General features: G+C 42.5%; 1 protein-coding gene across 2 annotated transcripts; it reads right to left on the bottom strand.

The window, feature by feature from the left end:
• Nucleotides 1–41: 41 nt before the first annotated feature.
• Nucleotides 42–20,797, bottom strand: LOC117561987 (flotillin-2). Of its 2 annotated transcripts, none has more exons than XM_034239754.1 (11): nt 20,729–20,797; nt 17,495–17,576; nt 16,638–16,728; nt 16,201–16,324; nt 9,837–9,955; nt 4,568–4,681; nt 4,352–4,471; nt 4,053–4,267; nt 3,352–3,535; nt 2,692–2,841; nt 42–1,723 (listed from the first exon to the last, which is right to left on the bottom strand). In XM_034239754.1, the coding sequence occupies exons 1-11, from the start codon at nt 20,754–20,756 to the stop codon at nt 1,685–1,687; spliced, it is 1,266 nt and encodes a 421-aa protein (XP_034095645.1). In that variant the 5' UTR covers nt 20,757–20,797; the 3' UTR covers nt 42–1,684. The 2 variants fall into 2 exon arrangements, with proteins under 2 accessions (XP_034095645.1, XP_034095637.1); XM_034239746.1 differs by lacking the exon at nt 20,729–20,797 and adding an exon at nt 20,185–20,233.
• Nucleotides 20,798–22,669: the final 1,872 nt, after the last annotated feature.

Here is a 22,669-nt window from a genome sequence, read left to right as displayed (position 1 = left end):
GTACAAGTTAATTTAACTCAAAAGTAAATGGCAAAAAAGAATGAAAGTATGGTACGTATATTTATTAGAATGACAGTAGCTAAGAGTGAACGTATTATTCTGAGTACAGATGGATGGCATGCAACGAGAGCATACAGGAACTCATGGCTGTTGGAGACACAGTGCACGTGTGTAAATAACATTTGAAGCTAAACAAAGTTATTACTGTCACAGTATTTGTCAAGTCGCTATATCAGCAAATTATACACAAATACATTAACGGAATATGAGCAAAAAAACAATATTAACAACAACAATCATACTAAATATAATAACAGTCCTGTGTGATGTCAGTATGCTCATACAGGCTGCTTCTTCAGCCACATGTACAACTGTCCTTTTCACCTGCTGAATATAATATGAGCTTCAAACAGGAGGATTCAGGTTTGTGTAGGTGTCCCAGTCATATACAGTATTTCAAAAGCTTTTCCACTTCACTTCTTTTTTCCTTCTTCACTAAAGCTTAGCATTTGATGCATTAGACCGCAAAACAACTAAGTATTGTGACCATTTACAAAAACAAACATTGCTGCTAGACATTGATAAAACATTGTATGATATGTTTAACTACTCTTCTAAAGATCCTTCTATATTGGACGTCACAGTTATAAAAACCTAATCAATGTGCGTACACAGAACAGAACGTGTTTCTCTGAAAAGTGTCAACGTTTGGTTTGTTGAACATGGCTCAGCATCTAAAGATACTTTTAGTATGAAATGAAACATCAGATATACTACACAATATCCTGCTGATACAACAACATTGAAAAGAATGGATTCTATTTGTCATTGCCGTCTGGCCTCTCAGAATCTATTCACATTGAACTTTCTCCACACATCTTGATTTTTTAAACACCAACTGTTTGTTTTCTTAATCATGGCTGAAACTAGCAACACTTGACATTAAAACCAACACTAAATATTAAAATAACACGTTACAAGCTAACCATGTCAGCACAAGATCAGATTCTGATTCCGTTTTCCTAAATACAAAATGATGATCAGGCGCAATACACGTCTGTATTGCGCCTGATATGAACAGTTAGTGGTGATCTAAACTTCACTCAGGGGAACAGGCAACATTTGCACAATGGAAGGGGCTTCTTTAAGATTATGAGCACCTTTGTACAAATCAATCTGTGACACATTCAAAAAGTAATAAAGAAAGCTCTACCATTTACAAGAAAAGATTCAGATGATCTAGGAATGCAGAAGTGTCTCACGATAAAGACAAAGGTCTATATGAACATACACAATGTCAAAGTGAGAGCAGAGGCCTTCTGTTCTGGAAGAGCACGACCTGAAGTATAATAAAGATCAAGATGTTAACACCATGGTGATAGAAATCTAAGCACCATCACAGCAGTCTAATATCAGCTCTCCTCTTTGATCCCACCTCATACAAACAGGCCAATATATATTAGAAATAGAACAAATAAATAAAAGACATGTGCAAACTAAATAAATGAAAACATCTCTGAATGAGCAGCAGGGCATTCAGATATTCTGGCCTTGTATAAAGTAAGGCACCAGAGGTTTCCAAAATTCACTTGGTATATAGTATATACGTATAAAACAACTCAATTCTTCAAGTGTATTAAAGGCAGTCCATCAGAGTGCATACAACAGATACTGGAGTCGTCTCTCAGGCTAGAGCACCGGTCATCTTCTGCAGCAACGGGATCTGAGGGAAAAGGACAAACCTGCCATTAATCTCTGAAACAAACACTCATTCTTCCACAACTAAACTGGATTGCCTTCATGACCTACGTTTTTTACATTCACTGTTTTATTTGAAGCTTTTTCCGGAAGGTTCCACTGGCTGATTTGAACTCCTTTCGGGCTCCGATTGGATACAAAAGCTGAGATCATGTGTGATATAAGTCATAAAGACTGGAAAAGCGCTTTTAAAATGTAGTCTACTTAACCTTTACAAGTGTCACTGTCAATTGAATAGTGTTCTGTGTTTGCTGACAGCAATATACAAGTATCTTGTAATATAAGAATGTTTCCTAAACATGGCTCGATGGTAATGACTGCAACCAGAGGCATCCCTTTTCTTCTCTTCCTCATGATGACATAATAAGGCACAACGTAAAGTGCTATTTGACTGTCTTACTGTCACATTACATGTACTACTCATTGAAGTCCAACTAAGCCTGTGCAAACTGTTGTAAACAAATAAAAACCCAGATGACGTCATCACAGTTATCTCTGATCAGGTCTTGGAGACACCACATTTATTCTTTTACAGATAATCTGCGTTATGAAGTTTTAAAAGATAAGGTCCTTTACAAGTCAGAACTGGTTTTCCCAGGATTATAAGCGTGCTACTCTGAATTTAAACAGATGTTTTTCACTAATACCCCAACTTCATGAAGGTGCAATATTCAGTCACTGGAGTACCTCGGTAACTAATGCTTGATTGGAAAATACAACAATCCACCAACAACAGGCTGGTTTTTTTAACATCTTTCAGTCATATCCAACAAAGCTACGTAAATATACTCTTAGTTCTAATCCTACACACACACACAAAAGCATTTCATCGCATCAATATGCTGATCCCTCATGCATTTCATGTCTTAGTAACACTACACAGACATTGTAACTGTTATGAATGCTATATTATTGTGTTATTATCAAGCTCACCTTTAACAGGTCCACTCCAGTGAGAGCATTGACAGACACAGGAAGTTCAGCCAGAAGGCGGGTGACCTCGCCCGTCACGCGGCTGCTCTCCCCACTCAGGATGACGATCTCATTGGTCCTGGCTAACGGCGCTGCCACCTTAGCAGCAATCTGCAAACATATGGTTATGGGTTTAAAGTAAGTAGGAAACAATCAAAGTCTCCCACATGGAGTTCTCATAGATCATGTGATACATTTTGTACTTATAGTCTCATGACTCAGGGGTCATGTGATCCCATTATAAAACATGAGAGCTGTCATTTTTCTTTTTATGTTTTCAATTGGGGTCTGGGTGTAGAATATATTAGTAGTTACTAGTGTAAAATACATTCTAGTTTCCTAAAACTTAAGCATTCTACTGCTTTCTCAGCGGACTAAAAAACAAAACATAAAAAATATAACAAAGATTATAGATGCTGATAGGCAGATTCATTCAGACAAGCTTTTCTCCCATTTCCAGTCTTGTGGCAGTAGCTCTGTATTTTAGATCTGAAGCAATTGGAGAAGAACTATATCTATTCATGTACTCATTTCAGCAAAGACTCTTCCTGGTGTGGGAATCATGCATGTTATAAAAAGTAATAAGCATGCAATAAACCATTAAACTCAATAATCTCTTACCATAGGCAGGGCCTCGAGCACCAGCGCAGTCTTAGCTGCCTCTCCGTACAGCTGGTAGGCCTCGGCCTTCAGTCTCATCCTCTCCGCCTCCGCCTTGCCCACTGCCTCGATGGAGCACGCCTCTGCCTCACCGATCCTTCTGATCCTCTCTGCCTGAGCCTGTGCTAACAGCACCGCCTTTGTCCTGATGAAGGGGAAACACAAAGGTTAACATCACTGATTCCTCTAACTATCAAAAACACATCGCACTATAGCCTGCTTTCTTCTGACTTATGATCATGTCATATTTCCATATATTTGGGATCATTTGCCTGGCTAAAGTACGACCCAAAGCACCACTAATTACTACAAGCAAAATGTATGCCGAGTGACTGTTACACTTTGAAGAGTGAAACAGTGAGTACTCGGCTGTTGGTTATATACATTCAAGCATGTGTGACAGCCCACTGGGAAGTCCTTAAGAAAAACCAAACCTCTTTACAGGGCCGGTGCTGAGCTACTCTCTGGGAAGGTTACATGCCGATGTTATTCCAAAGAATACACCAAAGCTGGAATATTGCTACTGTAGTTGTTGCACGAGAAGAGGGAGGTTTTTTTTACACTGGTATTAGTTCTCTCAGTCATCCGGCATTTTCTACAGATTGTTGATCCTGGTTATTGCAGCTCATTTAATGCCCCTTTACGGAAAGGTTCCCACTAACTTGTGCCCTTCAGCAATCTGCTGCATTCTGTAGGCCTCGGCCTCAGCGGGCCTCTTCACTGTGGCGATGAGCTCCTTGTCTGTCCGCTCAATCTCCCTCTCCCCGATGGTGATCTGCTTCTTCCTCTGCACCACCTGGATCTCAATCTCCTCCAGGCGGATCTTCTGCTGCTCCTTAGCTGCCTGCAGCTCGTATGCCAGCTGGGCCTCTGCTTTCTGAAAACACCAGCAAATAGAACGTCACACACACACCTGAGGTAACACACATTATGTTTGAAACCTACTTTCAACAGCGCCCACCTTGGTGTTGACTTCCTGGTTGAAGGATGCTTTATTCAGCTCCAGTTCTCGTTTGGAGTCGGCCATCTTGGTGTCAGCCTGGAATTTAACGTCCATCATCTCCCTCTTACATTCTGCTTCCTATGTGACAACAAATAAGTAAAGTAGTGGTCAGTTAATTGTTCTGCACGAAATAATCAATTTCTCTGAATCTCCCACCTACTAATGCCTCCTTACCCGTATCCCAGCATCCCTCTCTGCCTCAGCCACGCCAATGTCTGCATCCCTCTGCACAGCTGCAGTCTGCGTCTTCCCCAGGGAGCTCAGGTAGTCCAGTTTATCGTACACATCCTACACACACACACACACACACACACACACACACACACACACACACACACACACACACACACACACACACACACACACACACACACACACACACACACACACACACACACACACACACACACACACACACACACACACACACACACACACACACACACACACACACACACACACACACACACACACACACACACACACACACACACACACACACACACACACAACACACACACACACACACACACACACACACACACACACACACACACACACACACACACACACACACACACACACACACACACACACACACACACACACACACACACACACACACACGTATTTTAGAAGGTCTGAGGAGCCAGGTGTCTTTGTTTTGTAGTGAGCATTGATAACACATAATCCTCCTTTCTGAACACTGACTGGTGTTCTCTACTAGGATAGAACCTCCATCTGTGCGCAGCAGCAGATTATTGATTTCTACACCTGCTCTGAACACTTGCCAACACGCTAGTGCCTCATTAATTAAAACAATGACTAAGTCAGCATACTATCACCTTAGGAACATATCTAATAGACTTGACTACTACAATGGTGTCTTCACAGGTCTCACTAAAAAATCTATTAGGAAGCTGCAGCTGATTCAGAACGCCGCTGCTCGAGTCCTCACTAACACTAAGAAAGTGGATCACATCACTCCTGTTCTGAAGTCTTTACACTGGTTCCTCACTAACACTAAGAAAGTGGATCACTCCTGTTCTGAAGTCTTTACACTGGCTTCCTGTGTGTCAAAGAATAGATTTCTAAATACTGCTGCTGGTTTATAAAGCACTGAATGGTTTAGGCCCAAAATACATTTCTGACCTCCTGCTAAATTATGAACCATCCAGATCTCTCAGGTCTTCAGGGACTGGTCAGCTTTCTGTCCCCAGAGTCAGAACTAGGGTTGGGAACCGAAACTCGGTTCCAGATGAGAACCGATAAGAAAATGCCGGGTACCGGGTACCCATACAAAATACATAATTTTGGTTCTGCTTAACGGTTCCTAAGCGCGGTAGACCCTGTATTCCAGCGGGTCCGTCTGCACCGCGGCGACCCGGTGGAATACAGGGTAAGGGCGGACTGGTCATCTGTGTGTTCTGGAGAATCACAGAACGGCCGGTCGTCAGCGGGCCGTTGACGGCCGGCTCGGTACGCTGACGGCCGGCACCGCCCTTACATTTTTTAAACGGCATCATGTAAGTTGCCCCGCAGCGAGGCTCCCCCCGCCCTCCCCTAGATATTTCACGAGCTCAGTCACTTCATAACACCAAAGATGGGTCGCGGTAAACGCTCTGAAGTGAGGCTCCACTCCACTAAAAAAGAAAAAGACAAGGCACAGTGTAATGCCTGTTAATAGCTTGCCACAGGCATAGCTCAGTTAAAATAAAGCACAGCTATTGTGCAATACATTTGTATTGCACGTATATTTTATATTTGTAACAATTTCAGTTAAAGCTTAAAAGAATAAAGATATTTTTGTTATCTAAACGTTTGACCTCTTTCTTTTACAATTTTGGAATCGAAACGGGGAATCGATAAGAACCGGAATCGATAAGCAGAACCGGAATCGATACATTTCAAACGATACCCATCCCTAGTCAGAACTAAACATGGTAAAGCAGCGTTCAGTTATTATGCTCCAAATATCTGGAACAAACTCCCAGAAACCTGAAGGTCCGCTGCAACTCTGACTACTTTTAAATCCAGACTAAAGACTTTTCAACCAATGTAATGTTTTTCATTTTTGTAAAGCACTTTGAATAGCCTTGTGTTGAAAGGCGCTAAATAAATTAAGTTAATAAACTGGCCTTGCCTGCCTTACATGTTTTGAATTGGGATGAAAAAAATGTATATGTTCAATTAAAGACAACCATCAAATGTTTAAGGCCTCACAAATGAGTTATCTGATCATGATCGCAGGAAACATCTCGGCCCGGACTAATGGATGTGAAAGAAATAAACTCTTAGGGTTTGAAGATAAGCACTTTGGTCAGCTGCTGTGTCTGCACCACACTGCAATTAGTTCTTACAACAACAGCTCACTGTACAGAAAGAGAGAGCGTCCTGCCAGTAAATCATTAGAGATATGGAAAATAAGAGATGACTGCTCTAATGAGCAGCAGTCTCCACCGTAGATAAATCCCATGTGAAAGAGGAGGTGAGTGTTGATTCACGTTTGTATGACTTTTACTTGCTGCTTAGCCCATAAACACACACTGTATATCCCATATGCTAGGCTCTAATGCAAGTTCATGAGTAACACATCCTAAAGATGCAGTTCTAAGCTGAAAGTGAGTGAGCTTTAAACTTCTCATCAGTTCCAGTAAGACCATTTATCCCTCCAGAAGCAGTCAAAGATTCATTCAAAATAATGTAATACGTGATTATTAATATTCAGTGGAGCAAATATCACCGTAAAGTATTATCATGTATTCATTAAACACAAGACCTAAGGAAACTGAACATTTACTTGGTTACACAACATAACAACAAGGAAGAGCAGCAGATTGATATAGGTTAAGGCAGTGGTTCTCAAACTTGTCCTCTCATTCCCCACTTTGAACAGGTGGGCCTTTTCAAGCCCCATCTGTTCCTCATCGCTCCAATAAACTGGTAGGCCAAGCTTAAAATGGTCAAATGTATCGTTCTATAACAGGGGTCTCCAGCCTTTTTTAGGATGAGAGCTACTTTCAAAAAATAAAACAAGTCGTGAGCTACTTTTACTCCTCTTTTTCAGTTTTTTGCAATGTATATATTTATCACATTTTAATATTATTATACGCTTACCTTTAACCTTTGTGTGCTGTTTGGGTCTGTGGGACCCGTTTTCAGTGTTTACTAAAAGAACATGTATTCAATCTAATTATTTGAACCTGCTTTATTTGGGGGTGGACCTCACCTCCTCTAGGGGGGTCCTCACCTCCTCTAGGGGGGTCCGGGGGCATGCTCCCCCAGGAAGATGTTTTTTAAATGTTGAAGTGAAATGCATCAATCTGGTGCACTTTGAGCACAAAATGAATTTATGGATACAGCTCTCAACACTCGGATGAAAGGGAGCTGTATACTTTTCAATAATCCAAACATCTTTAGAATATGATCACAACCAATAACAAATCATTTAACCTTGTTTATTCTGATCTTATGTTACCTAGTTAGCATTCTTTCTTTTTATTTATGCATATTTTACTAATCACTCCCCTTTTAAACTTCTTTTTTTTACTGTCCTATAGTACACATTGGAATGATTTCTTACTTTATTTTTTACAACTAGGCTATATTAAATAGATAAAGGTGTGCTCCCTCTCGCTCTCTGTCTCGCTCGCTCACAGAGGCTGTGTGCTCCTCCGTGGCGATGACAGCTTGCGTTAAAAAATAAACATAGGCCTATTTGTAAAGTGGGGGGACACAAACAGGATTTCGAAAAGTGTCACGGTTAAACTCCTTATGAAGTGGTGAGCTCCACATTGCTTTTCTTCCCGACTGCAACGCTGTTGGCCGCTGCCGTTGGTGGGCCGCTGCCGTTGGTGGGCCGCTGCCGTTGGTGGGCCGCTGCCGTTGGAGGGCCGCTGCCGTTGGTGGGCCGCTGCCGTTGGTGGGCCGCTGCCGTTGGTGGGCCGCTGCCGTTGGTGGGCCGCTGCCGTTGGTGGGCCGTTGCCTTCGGTGGGCCGCTGCCTTCGGTGGGCCGCTGCCTTCGGTGGGCCGCTGCCTTCGGTGGGCCGCTGCCTTCGGTGGGCCGCTGCCTTCGGTGGGCCGCTGCCTTCGGTGGGCCGCTGCCTTCGGTGGGCCGCTGCCTTCGGTGGGCCGCTGCCTTCGGTGGGCCGCTGCCTTCGGTGGGCCGCTGCCTTCGGTGGGCCGCTGGCTCTGGCATAGGTGGGCCGTGGACTTTCACAACGCCGGTACCGCACCCGCCACCGCAAAAACCCGCCGTTGCGAGGCTCCGGCACAGCGGCGCTGTGAAAGTCAACCGCCGTTGCGAGTCTCCGGCTGTAACAGTCCACTATCGCCCGCGAGGACCCAGGTTCAATTTCGGCCAGACGTCCAAAACATTTATTTAAAAAAAATAAAAATCTCCCGTTCATCGCGTCCATTCGCGATCCACCTATCACATCTCTGCGCCCCACCCTTTTGAAAAACGCTGGGTTAAGGAGAGTTGACTGGAAATGGGGAATGGATTGAGGTCACCCTTAATCTAGGAAGTTACCATCATAAAATGTGTCTTTAGGGAGAGGAGGAGAAACGAAGAAAGAGCGAAGATTGTCATTCAGGCTGAACAGGCTAGTCCAGTGGTTCCCAAAGTGGGGGACAAGCCCCTTAGAGCAGAGCTATTGCAGGGGGGGCCCACCAAGGCAAATTATTAGGCATGCTTGAGCCCTGCTAGCATAACATGGACACGTTTGTGACAGGGCTCCCAGCTAAACGCAAAGCAGAGGATGAATCTTCACCAAATATTCAGTAACCCACTCTTCAATTAGACGGACAGGCAAGCTGTTCCTTGGGAGGCCCGTGTATTTATTTGAAACTTTGTTATGCAGCTAACTTAGTGGACAGACTTATCACTGCTGCTACTCCCGTTCACCTCCAGAAACATACTACACACGTATTCCCCATCTCTCTCTTAAAGGGCAAACGACCTTACTCTGCATGATCCTACTATTAAAAACACTGGTTGCGTTTTGGATTAACCACTGCTAGGCAGGAGAGCCATGGCCACACTCCTTTCTTTTGCCCCACCTTACCTATGTGAGATGTTTTTCTGCTGTGGCCTCAAAAACACAAATACAGTTTAAAGCTGGTCTTTGAAAATGAAGTAAGAGTGGCAGTCTCACAGCTGCAACCCCAATTAAAAAGATCTGCAGCACAAAGCAAGCCCACACCAGTCACTGAAAAGATGTGGTGATTGAAGGTATAATTTTTGCAAAGAAAATAATCTCTACAAAAGGGGGGCCCTGCAGAAGACATTTGGGATGGAACTACTGGTCTAGTCTATGTCAACACGTGCTTTGTTGCCTTTGTATTGGAGAGAATTTCCACTTTAACCTGTGATCATTCGCTTGCTACATTAGTACTTTCAGCTGGTATTGTTGCTGAAGCCTCTCACAACGCTGTAACCTACCTTAATGGTGAAGCTGAGGATCTCGATGCCCATCCTGCCCACGTCTGGAGCTGCTACTTCCCTCACCAGCTGAGCAAACTGGTCTCTGTCCTGATAGATCTGCTCTACAGTCAGGGTACCTGAGAAGACAGTCCTTGTCAACATTTCTATAGCACATGTCCATGTGTGCCTTGCAATTCGAAATGCCAGTTTCACAAAGTAGCAGCAGTCTTTTGAAATTTATTTTTGACTCAAAATGTCTTTGATTTATGTAAAAACAAGCATCAGGATAGTCTTAAACCTTCAGAGAAGCATATTTTCCTTTGAGATATGAATGTCACATAGTCAATAGGGTTTAACAAAGTGCATAGAAAATACTGCACTGGAGTTAAGAAAATATGCTGTTTGATAACTATGTTAATCATCTGCAACATTGTTGAAATCAATTAATTATTGAGTTGAGTCATATTTTATACTTTAGGTTGAACGAAAGAAGGGAAATGTATAGACGACTCCTTTGACATTCAAACGATTAATACGCAGAATAATCTTTAGCTTGAAGGAAAACCAAACAACTGTTATATCTCTCACAGGCTCCGCCCTCTACTCGATTCTATGGGTACTACCTTATCATGCAAGCATTCACCTACTGAGACTTCTATAGACGTAGCCGGCCCCGGGGCGGGCCTATCTGAATGCGCGTATAAAAGGAGGCCTCACCTCCTGACTGTCATCCCTTTCTCTTCAGCGAGCGGAAGTGATACACTGAGCATAGACGCGAATAAGAGAAAGAGAAAGAAAGCATGGACTCACCACTCCTTGAGCACCGGACCTGCCCGACATGTCCTGTGCGTTTGCACACGAGCCATGGCCAAGGAAGCTGCTCTACGCCTTTCCACCGCTGCGTGTCATTCTCCCTCTCCTGGGGAGAGTGAGGCGAGAACGTCTGTCAGTCATCCTAGTGGCTCCGGATCGCGTCGGGCCGACGTGGTTCTCAGAGATGACACAGATGAAGGTGGGCCAGCCCTGGGCAATTCCCAAGTTCTGGGGGGCGACGTCTCAAGAGGCAGGTGCAATCGGGGCGTTACCATGTATAATAAGAACTGGATACAGCGTGGGAGGCGGGGTCTCATTCATTCCTATGAGAGTTGCTCATTAGCGCATGATGATAAAATGGCCCAACTTTTGAGAGAGTGAAACGTCACAGATTACCCGGCATGCCTGAGAAGTACCCGTATGTGCACTCATAGAGCATGCGCAACTTTAACCAAAATGCTCGTTCACATCAAGCACGTCAATTTGCGTACACTTAACAGCACCGCGCGTTCATGACAGCATGGTAATGGATTGTTGTTATCATGGATTTGATATTAACGAGGCGGCAGTTAGCAGCTAGCGGCTAGCTAGTAATGATGCTAATGTACACATCAATCGTTATGCACTTATATTACGTTGTAAGTTAGGATCTAGTGATATCCAAGCAACAGAGCTTCATTTAGCATGAAATAATTATTGCACTGTGTGCAATAAGCTTCTTAGTGCAATAATAAGCTACAGGGACGTTAATCTAACGTCGGCAATATTAACTTTATTTAATACAACATTTACGGTACAAGATTTAATCATACAGCCCATGTAGTATAATATTTTACAAATGATGAATTACAGCAAACATGTGCAATATATCCATTATTACAGCTCCGTGGGCTGGCAGTAAGGCGATATGGGTCCGTTCTTATTGTGCATCCATGGGTAAAGATAAACGCATGTAGTGCTGAACACGTAACTTGAACGTGCAGGGGGGCGCGGTCCCGTGGGTTAGATGCGCGTTCATAATGCCGAGGGAAATAACTCTCAGAATAACGTTATTAGCACATTTTTACAACTTGAGGAACGAATGTTTTTAATAAGGGCTATACAAATGTTCATACTGGGTTGTTTATTTAGTTTAAAAAAAAAATATCCAACGATTTACAGACCACTCTTTCCCCATGTAAGTCAATGGGAAAAAGTGTTTCCGGGCCTGGCAACCAAACGGATGTGCAGTACCGCCGTTTGGCCACCACGAATATTTTCATCTGAGTCCGGCGCACTTCCTGGGGGCTTGGGCGTTACCCACTCTGGGCCAACCTCTCCAGGCTTGGCTCCTGAGAGGGACAGGCTAAGACAGGGTGGATTGTCTGATAGCGTTATTCAGTCTATCCAGGCAGCTAGAACTGGATCCACCACAGCCTGTTACAGGCCAAAGTGGCTGGGATTCCAGCGATGGTGTGAGGAGCAGAAAATAGAGCCCCTATATTGTGAGTTGGGCTCTATTTTATCCTACTTACTGGTGGACAGAGGGCTTGCTCATTCCACAGTGAAAGTGTATGCAGCAGCCATCTCGTCCTGCCATGAGGGATTTGGTGGCAGGTCAGCCTTTTCTCAGTCCACTGATGCCGCGGTTTGCCGCTGGTGCTCGAGGCTTTGGTCACAGAACCATATGAGCCTCTGGACTGGTGAGGAGGGGGGGGGCGCAAGCGTAATGCGCTTACGTTTTTTCCGGGCCCCCTGGAGGGTCCCGGGGTGCGCACTGGGCCCTTACGGGGCTGGAGGGCTCGCCTCGCCTGCCTGGGGGCAGGAGGGGAGAGCCCTCTACACCAGTGGTTCTCAAATGGGGGTACGCGGACCCCTAGGGGTACGTTGGAGTACTGCAGGGGGTACGTGAGATTTATTTTTATGTTAATTGAAAAAAAAAAAAAATACCAATTTTAGGAAAAGTAAGGAAGTTTGAGCATTTATATTAACAGAGTTACACATATTTCAAAACACGAAGTGTAATAACTGCAGTGGCCTCCCTGTCAGCATGACAAAGATCCTCAGTGAAGCACAAGCCCATGTTTCACTACATTGTAAGTACAACTTATTAAAAAGATCAGTTCAATGCAACTAATGTCGTCTTAGTGTTATTGCATGATGTTAAAATTGGTTTGCCATGAATTTAGTGATGGATTGTAAACATTTGAAATGTAGCATTAAGTGTTTCTCAGTTACAAGGTTGTTGTTTTAATAAATCAGACACCGATGGTGCAGCACCGTACCTCTTTATATAGGCATTTCTTCCCTAACAAATTGTTTTTGCGCTGATCAGGGGGTACATGGCTGCATTTTTTTTTCAAAGGGGGTACATTATTGAAAAAAGTTTGAGAATCACTGCTCTACACTATAGTCCAAGCAAACTCTGCACGGGGTCAGTGTCTGAGTGTGGGGACATGGGGCACTTGCGCTCTCCCCGGGCTCCTTAGGGACTTGGGAGAGGTGGTGCATAGTGTGCCCATACGGGGCTGGGGGCTCTCTCCGCCTGCCTATGGGCGGACGGGGGGAGACCTCAGCACTGTTTTCCGAGCACACTTTTCACGAGGTAAGCGCGTCAGAGTGTGCTCTGTCAGCCGCAGCCCAGACTTCTCCACGGTTACAACCGAGGTAGAGGTGAGTGAGGCGCAGCGGCTGGTAACCAGAAAGCCGGTCAGGGGCAGTGAGGTGGAACGGTATTGTTGGACGACAGCGCGTGTATACATCGGGGCTCCGTCCACTGTACCCATAGAGTCCAGTAGAGGGCGGAGCCTGTGAGAGATATAACTAGGGGTTACGTATGGTAACCCTTGTTATATAAGCACAGGCGGAGCCCTCTACTCGGGGCACTGTCTGTCCTATACCAGTGTTTCCCCTATATACAAATAGCGGCTGTGCTGCGCCGGTGCTGAAATATGCGCGCCGCTGCTAGGGTTTACCGATGGCCTGGCCTGTTAAGTGGCCTGCTGGTCTGGCGATTTAAAAAAAATGATGTATTGTGAATAGGGGTGCAACAACTAATCGATTAAAATCGATGACCAAATTAGTTGCCAACTAATTCAGTCGTCGATTCGTTGGTGACATCACGTGTGTTTTACGCGCCGTTAAGCTCCAACGTTATCGGTCTTTTTATCGGTACTGGAGACACAATTAAAAAATATATGTCATGTATTATTGCTACAAAAACATTATCTCGCAGTCTTAGTGTCGCCAACTCGTTTCTAACATGCAAAAAGACAAAAAAATGCGTCTATGGTGTATTTTCGATCTTTCCAATCCAGACGAGATCTCTCTCTCCCCCATCTGTGTGTGAGGGGTCGGGGCAGTTTCCACTCCATGCAGCAACACACGGCAGGGATGGCGGAGAGAAGCGCTCCAAGGTGTGGTTAAATGTTACCCGTCTTGAGGTGGACAATGCTCGTTGCCAATAGTGCAATAAGAGTTTAGCATGTAAGGGCGGTAACACGAGCAATTTGTCTAAATATTTATCAAAAGTGCTCCACATCCAGACGGAGGAATGCACCGGGTTCGACTGTCTTTCTAGTAGCTCTGGAGCCCCATCCATGAGTAACGTTTCCACGTCAGCAACACACGCAGTTAACAAAATTATACAAACATGGGTTAATGATTAGAGGTAACTGAGTTATTTATTTTGTTAAAGTTTCAGCTATTCTGTTTACAGTTCTGTCATCACATTATTTGATACCATTTGTTAAAACATTGTTGTTTCTTTTGTTGTGAAATATTATTTATTTAATTAAAAAAAAAAAGCAATGTTAATTCTGTTCACAATTTGTTTAGTTAATTTAATAATATATGTATTTTTGAATCAAGTATTCATCTTTATTGTCTTCATTGTTAGTTTCCACATGTCTAAAACAACCTCAAGCTAAATCTAAAAGTTGATGGCTAAATAAGAGCGTTTCAGAAATTGTGCAAGGCATAATAGTCCGAATAGTCGATTAATCGTTTCATTAATCGATTATCAAATTAATCGTTTGTTGCAGCCCTAATTGTGAACGCAACGCTGCGCAAATGTGGGTCTGACTCTGCCTCATAGAGGGTGACTGTCTGTCTACATGATGTGGCCTGCCGACATGGCCACTTCCATACCGATCATAAATCAAAGCCCTCAATTGGTCTCTGTGTGTCATTCAAGCTCGGGAGGGTGTGTGTGTGTATGTATGGTACGAGAGAGAGAGAGAGAGAGAGAGAGAGAGAGAGAGAGAGAGAGAGAGAGAGAGAGAGAGAGAGAGAGAGAGAGAGAGAGAGAGAGAGAGAGAGAGAGAGAGCACACCGGTTACTTGTATTTTTGTTGTTAGCATCTGGTTAGCTAGCTGCTCTAAAAGACATAAGGAGCTGTTTCAACAACAAGGTGGAGGGAGAGTCCTCTGCTGTCAGACTGAGAGAGATAAACAGCTCAGGTGAGGTTAGGGACTCTCTGAGTGTTTAGATAGTTAATTTTAGTCTAAGTTAACTCAGTGGGTCTCAAACTAATATGTGTTTACAAATTATGTAAACACATATTTCCAAGGCACTCCTTTATTATAATTATTAGGATAAATAAAAACAGGTTTGAAATCATTCCAATGTATACTATAGGACAGTAAACCAAAAATATTGTTTAAAGTTGGAGAGATACAAACATATGCATAAATAAATAAATGTTAAGGTAAAATAAGATATGAATGAACAACAAAAATAAAATAAGTGACATGTATTTGTTATTGGCTATGGTAGGTTATTGGTTATGTTCACATACTTATTTGATTATTAAAATGTAAACCGATCTTTTTTATATGGGTGTTTAGAGTTGTACCCCCTAGATCTAGTCTCTAGTAATTATGCTCAAAGTGCACCAGATTGAAGCATTTTACTTTAAACATACCCCCGGACCCCCCTAAAGGATATGACGTCCACCCCCCAATTAAAACATGTTCATACAATACTGAATACATTTCAAGCCATTTTGACGTATATTACCTGTGTCAATACGTTTCTGTTTTTGTAGTGTATTTGTCTTTTGTAGAGATTTTTCATTTATTCATTATATATAAAATCTCACCTAGGGCAGCAAATTGTCTAGAACCGGCCCTGGTACTAGGTCTCAAGAGCCTTTCTTGTGCTGGCAGACTCATAGAAACAAATTGGCGGGGCGCACTTCGCACGCACTAAAAAACTCCACGCGCTTCGCGCTCACATTATGCTGGGCCCACGTGCCTTAGCACCGCCGCTATGACTCCATCCTAGGGGAAACACTGCTATACCGCTGGCTGAAGAGAGGTGTAGGATGACAGTCAGGAGGCCTCCTTTTATAAAGGTGAGATGCGCGCGCATTCAGGTAGGCCCGCCCCGGGGCCGGCTACGTCTATAGAAGTCTCAGGTGAATGCTTGCATGATAAGGTAGTACCCATAGAGTCCAGTAGAGGGCTCCACCTGTGCTTATATATACGTTACCATACGTAACCCCTCGTTAGTTGCAGCTCAACACAAATTATTTACACCGGTATTAAGGTGACAAACACAAGTTCTCAAATTAAATGAATGTCCATACCTAAAATGGAGCGCAGGTGTCCCTCCAAAGTCTGCAGAACCACACCTTTGATTTCAATCACGGATTTACCCAGGAACTGCTCACAGGCTACAGCCAGTAAGTCCTGCTCCGTCATCACCTTCACCTGAAGAACGTTACAAACTCTCTGATGAGCGTTCTTTGTATTCTGCTCATCAAAAGTTCTCAAATGTAAATGAGTCGAGACACAAGCATCCACACCTAATTAAAATAAAGGAGTTTAACATTTAACCATCTTTATGTGACACAAAAAAGTAAACAATCTGACCAGACATCAGATTAAATCTTTCTGCACTTATTTGATATTCTGCCTTAAAGACACATTGATGTGAGCGTACACATATTGAGGTTCACACAGGCCTAGAGATAACAGTTGAAGTCAGGTGAAGCTTTGTGTGTGAGAGAGGACCCTGGTGTACCTGAGCCACCCCTGTGACAGTGATGGCCACCCCCTCTGCTGTCTCCACATCCTCACAGCGAGGCTTCAGAGTCATGATCTCCAGGGTGATCCTGCAGAAAAACAAGGCACATGTACTGGGCACTGAAGAGAGGGAGTGAGGGGAGCCAGGTGTGGAATACAATCTGTAGATGTTAAACACTGTTGATCAAGGACATCTGTCTAAGTCACTCAGGGGGCAGTTGATAAAAGCGTAAACCAAAAATGTAATATAGTATATGTAAATAAACACACTTTGATTTAATGTTTAATGTAATTAACCACTACCACATGAATCCAAATACTGGACATGAGTATTTTTCAAGAATTGAGGAATATTTCACAATTTGATCTGTGACATGTTGCAGGACTTTTGCTCAGCGCTTTGGAATATAAACTGCTGTGAATAAATGTTGATCTCTCAGCAGAGATCAACCAGCCGACAGTGACTGCTGTCTCCTGTGACACTGCACATACAGTATAAGTATGGGGCACATTTAGCATTCAAACACACTACTCTTCTTAGAAAAGTGCCAATGTGTAAGCCGACAGGAAACATTTGTACCAACATTAGAAACGACTACACTGTGTGAAATATCAGAGAAAACATGGTGAACCAGCTTCATCCTTACTTGCTTACAGACTGCTAGCAGGCGACAAAAGTTCATTCCAATTGGGGTCTGTTTGTTTTATCAAGATGAGTTTGAACAGAGCGCTTTTTATAGTCAAATCCATGTATCTGTGATGAGTAGCATTTACTGTTACAAAATCATTTCAATTTGCTTCTAAAAGACAAACTCTATTGCGAGATAAATAGACCTTATGCTTGTATATTCTAACCTTTGGGTGTCCGAGATGAGCCACCACGCCCAGGCCCAGCCCCCCACAGCATAGGTCTTAGTGTCAGAGCCGCAGCAATCACCTGAGGGGGGGCAGTTGCATTAGGACAATACTTCATCTTCAGTCATTCAGTCATTAGGAACATGTGACATTAAACAAAGCACAGAAAAGTTGAGCAGATTGAACATAAACTGAGCAATTCTCTGATGAATACATGTTTTTAACTTGAAAGCTTTTCAAACCCTCTGTCTGTCAAAGGCAGGTTGGGTTACTAAAAGCATTAAACAGTGAGTCAAATGTCACTTAAAACAGGGAAACAAAATCTGTCTTTAAACAAATACGCAACTGGTGGTTGAAGTAATTAGATCCTTTAGGTAAAAGTAAACATACCATAGTTTAAAAATACTCAATTATAAATATAATCCTGAATTTAGAATGTTAGTAAAGTAAAGATGTGTCAAGAGAATTGTACTTAAACAATCAAAAACATTATTATACAGTATGGTTCCATCCAAAGTGTTATAGTTCTGGGTAGGATACTACTATATTACTGCATCATATCAAATAAGCAACAGCTAGAAGTGCGGTGTTTTAGGGGTCACAGCAGCCACACTATTGGAAACACTGCAGTACAGCCTCCAGAAACTGAAATGTTTTGTGTGACACTTCTACAGAGACGCCAATATCCATGTGCATTCATCTTAAATGCGCTGTCCTTGTTGGACATCCTTGTAGTGAGTGTTTGTTTGCATTTAGTTATGTTTCATTTTCAAAACGTTATCCAATTATATATTTAAACAATACAGTGACACATTAAAATCATTGAATCTCTGTTAAACTAAGCCAAAACACCTCAGATGAGGATACTGAAAATACGATAAAAAAACACTCCTTAGGTTTTGTATCTTGAGCTTTTTTTTTTCTTTATTCCCTGAGCCCTCCACGAAATACACACATCTGACTTCACTTGGTATCGGCAGAGGTGAGAAAAGTACTCAGATCTTGTACTTTAGTTAAAGTAGAAGTACCAGAGTGTAGGAATATTCTGTTACAAGTACTAGTCACTTCGGATATTGTTACTGCACAAGGAAAAGTACTTGAAGTGGTTACCAGTTATAAATACCTAGGTATCTGGCTTGATGATTGTCTTACTTTTAAACCTCATGTCGATAACCTGCTTAAAAAGCTGAGGGTTAGACTAGGTTTCTTTTTCAGAAACAAGTCCTGTTTCTCACTTGAGGCCAGGAAAAGGCTAGTCACTGTGACCTTTTGACCTGTGCTGGACTATGGTGATCTGATCTATATGAATGCACCTGCCCATTGCCTGGAAAAATTAGATGCCGCCTATCACAGTGCCCTGAGATTTGTTACTAACTGTAAAGCACTTACTCATCACTGTACCCTGTATGCCAAGGCAGGTCTGCCTTCACTAACTGTACGGAGGCTCAGTCATTGGTACATGTTCATTTACAAAGCCATGTTGGGTAAACTACCTTTTTATATCTGCTCACTGATCACACAGAGAGTTGCAGGTAGCTGTTGCCTAAGATCACATGATGTGGTTGTGTTACATGTGCAGAGTGCAAGGACTGCCTTAGGTACGAAAGCTTTTATGTGTGCAGCTCCTCTTGCTTGGAACAGTCTCCAAAAAGATTTGAAACTGAGCAATTTGGTTCCACTGCATGTTTTTAAAGCCTGGATAGGTGCAATCAGCGCCATATAGACTGAGATATATATAGATCTATATGGCGCTGGGTGCAATGCTATTTTATACTGTTGGTACTTGTCAATGCCGATAGGTATGTCAATGTAGCCCTGTAAATATGATGTATGATGTCCTTTATTGTTTTCTGTTGTTTTCTGTTTCATGTTGTAACCCACTTGCTGCAGGTCTCCCATGAAAAAGAGATCGATGATCTCAATGGAACCACCTGGTTAAATAATGGTTTGAAATTAAATGAAAGTCCTGCAATCAAAATGTTAATCAAGTAAAAGTAGAAAAGTATTCTCATCAAAATATAGTGAAAGTAGCGACAGTAAAAGTAGTCGTTGTGCAGATTGGTCCATTTCAGAATAATATATATGATATGTTTTATAATGATTGATCATGAAAGTGTCCTCAAAGCTGGTAAAGGAGCAGCTAGTTTGACTGACTTTGTATACTGCAGGGTCAATAAATGTAGTGGAGAACAAGTACACAATTTACCTCTGAATAGTATTGGAGTAGAAGTACAAAGTAGCAACAAATTGAAATACTGTAAAGACCAAGTACCTCAACATGTTACTGAAGTACAGTACTTGAGTATATTTACAGCACTGGGTACCAGCTCCCCACCCTAGCTGTATCATCAGTGTGGGCCTGCATGAAGAACTTTCAAAGACAGCATTTCTGATATTTGACGCATATGACCTGCTAATAGCTATGACACACCGTCGCTGCCATGATGCTAACGAGTTTAGCATTACGGTTTTACATTTGTCGTGATTGACGTTAATGTACAAACACAAATTGAGTTGCTTTACACAGTAAGCACCCGATTATATTTGGCAATAGCATTTAGATTAGCTATATGGCTACAAACAAGACTATAATTGACATTTTCATTCAACCGCCGATGTACCTAGCCCGTTAGTCTAATATGTGAATGACAGCTAGCTTAGCTCCGTAAGCCCAGTGAGGAAGAACCTACCAGAGACCACCAGAGCTTCGTTCGGCCCCACGGTTAAGCAGTTCCCCATGTTGACTCGAAATGAGAAAATAAAAAACGTGCAAACAGCGGATCCTTTACGGCGATGTTGGTATGAATTTAATGAACAGTTGTTTTAATCCGAGGCTGAACGGTGTGAAAAGATTTCCTCGCGTCCCGTAAAATGACAGGCACAACACAGCCCCCACCGTCTAACGACGCCGCTCAGTGACGTCACGTTTGTCAACAGGAGAGCCGTGCACGAGAGCCTGTCAATACACTTTAAAGGTGATTTGATACAAATATAGTTTTTATATGTACAAAAGTGGAGGGGCACGAACAATTTAGATGTGTACATATAAGCTTCTGGTGCTTTTTTAAACACGTAAACAAATAGCTGTAGGCTATGGTTCCGATAGAGAGAGGAACCATAAGGAAAACACAGACACTCATCATCGAGGTCACAATATCAATCGATCCAGCAGAGCAATAGGCTATAGGCAAAACACAGAAGATCAACAAAAGATATGACATACAATTAACTTACCAAAGCTGAAGTAGATGGTCAACTTCATTCATTTTCTTTCAGTTTTACTGATTTGAATCGCTATAAGCAGCTCTCTCTCGTCTCCTCTTCACAAACAACTACTATTTTCGCGGCACACGTAGGCCTATTTACAGCCAATCAGCTCTCTGAATTATGAGATGACGTTTGGTAGGTATGTCAGCACAGTGCCTCACTGGTGATTATTGTTTTGCTGCACACATTGAATAGAAAAATAATCTGAGCATGGGCAGTGTAGTTTTTACAGCACCCATTCACTTATGGCGCATTTGCAGTGCAGGGCCTCGCACGCAGAGCCGGCCCGACCCATTAAGCGACATAAACGGCCGTTTAGGGCCCCGCAGCCACTAGGGGCCCCCTAGCAACAAAACAAATAAATTATAATAATCTCAGTACACCGTCACCGTGATAAGTATGTTTAATTAATGTTGTTAATATGCCTAGATTGCCTACTCTCAAAGTCATGTATTATATTATTGAGTCAATCATATAATACATTCACCGTGCTTTACCTGAACCTCATCATGACACTAGAGAGGACGGCAGGAATGTAATTTCCCGTGTTCAGTGAATGCAACAGAGGCAAGACACCAGACCAACCAGAGAGTTGAATGGAAATAAACATCTGTCTTATTGGCTGACAGGTACCTATCCTGTGAGCTGTGACAATGTTTAAAATAAACTATCAGTCGGACTCAGAGTTTTTGAAGATGGACATATTTTCTTTAAAAAGACGACAATTCTCAAGTGGTGGCTCACACAACAACCCCAGAGCCACCACTTGAACCAGGTAAACAAGGTATGTAAATGTCAGTAAACTTCCAAGATATGCAAACATGTAAGCAAAGCATAAATTACAGCTACGTTGACGTTACTTTGAATCGCGGGGGTAAGCTAAACCGTTAGCAAGTAGCTATAGCTAGCCAGATATATTCAATAAACACGTTGTCATACAATCTAAATGTAATGTTTTTAAGCGTTACCTGGTGATTTCAAAGAAAGCTCTCTGGGAAATGTTGACTTACTGTTCGACATGAAGCTAAAAGCTACCCAGATAGCAAAAGATGTTAAATCAACGTTGAATTATGGTCAAAAATGTTGATTTTTGGTTAAGGTTGAAGATTGATGGTGGATCAACCTTAAATGTTGAAAAGATGTCATTGAATCAACGTTGTATTGTGGTCGAATTTAATGATTGAAATGCCAACATTGAATCAATGTTGAATCTATGCTGTTTGCCTTTTCTTTTTTTCTTGATGGGGGAGGGAGGGGGGTACTCTGTAGGGGGGGGGGGTGTAGTCTGTGTGTGGGGGTGGGGGGTGGGAGAAATATCCCACATAAATCCGAAAAATTCACTAAGTGTTGAGGCCAAAATGTGGCCTCAACACGCAATTTGAATTCGATTGGTAGTACTTTGTAGTGACACTATTTTGGGTCCCTAACATTGATTGAGCTAGGGACTCCCCCCCCCCCCACTAATTGGATGACGCTGAGTCGAATGGTAGGTGACATCAATGGTCTACAACTTTTCAATAAGAAGTTACAGATTTTTGAAATAGTTGCAGATTTAGCTTTTTTTTTTTTAAACATTTTTTTTTATTTATTAAAAAACACTTTTTTCAAACTCAGAAAAGGACGTTGAATCGAATGGGCTAGGTCTCTATTTTCCAGGACCTTGGGAAATATCAAAGATCACCGAAAAGATTGGAGTTTGACCCCTGTAATTTTTTTTTTGTTTTTTTTTTGTTTTGTCTTTTATCAAAATCTATCTATTCCGACTTACTTTTTGACGCTGAATCCAACGGTGCCAGTCTCGAAGCTGTACGACCCCTAGTGGCCAAGATAATCATAAATAACTGTCTCAAAGGCTTGGAAAAATATTTTTTCAAAATCAAACACCATATTCTGGGTCAGCGCACTGTG

This window comes from Gymnodraco acuticeps, unplaced genomic scaffold (assembly GCF_902827175.1).
Source record: "Gymnodraco acuticeps unplaced genomic scaffold, fGymAcu1.1, whole genome shotgun sequence".
In the NCBI taxonomy this organism is placed as follows: Eukaryota; Metazoa; Chordata; class Actinopteri; order Perciformes; family Bathydraconidae; genus Gymnodraco; species Gymnodraco acuticeps.
Note: the sequence above shows the minus strand (reverse complement) of the source record. Positions and strands in the feature narration are given on the sequence as shown.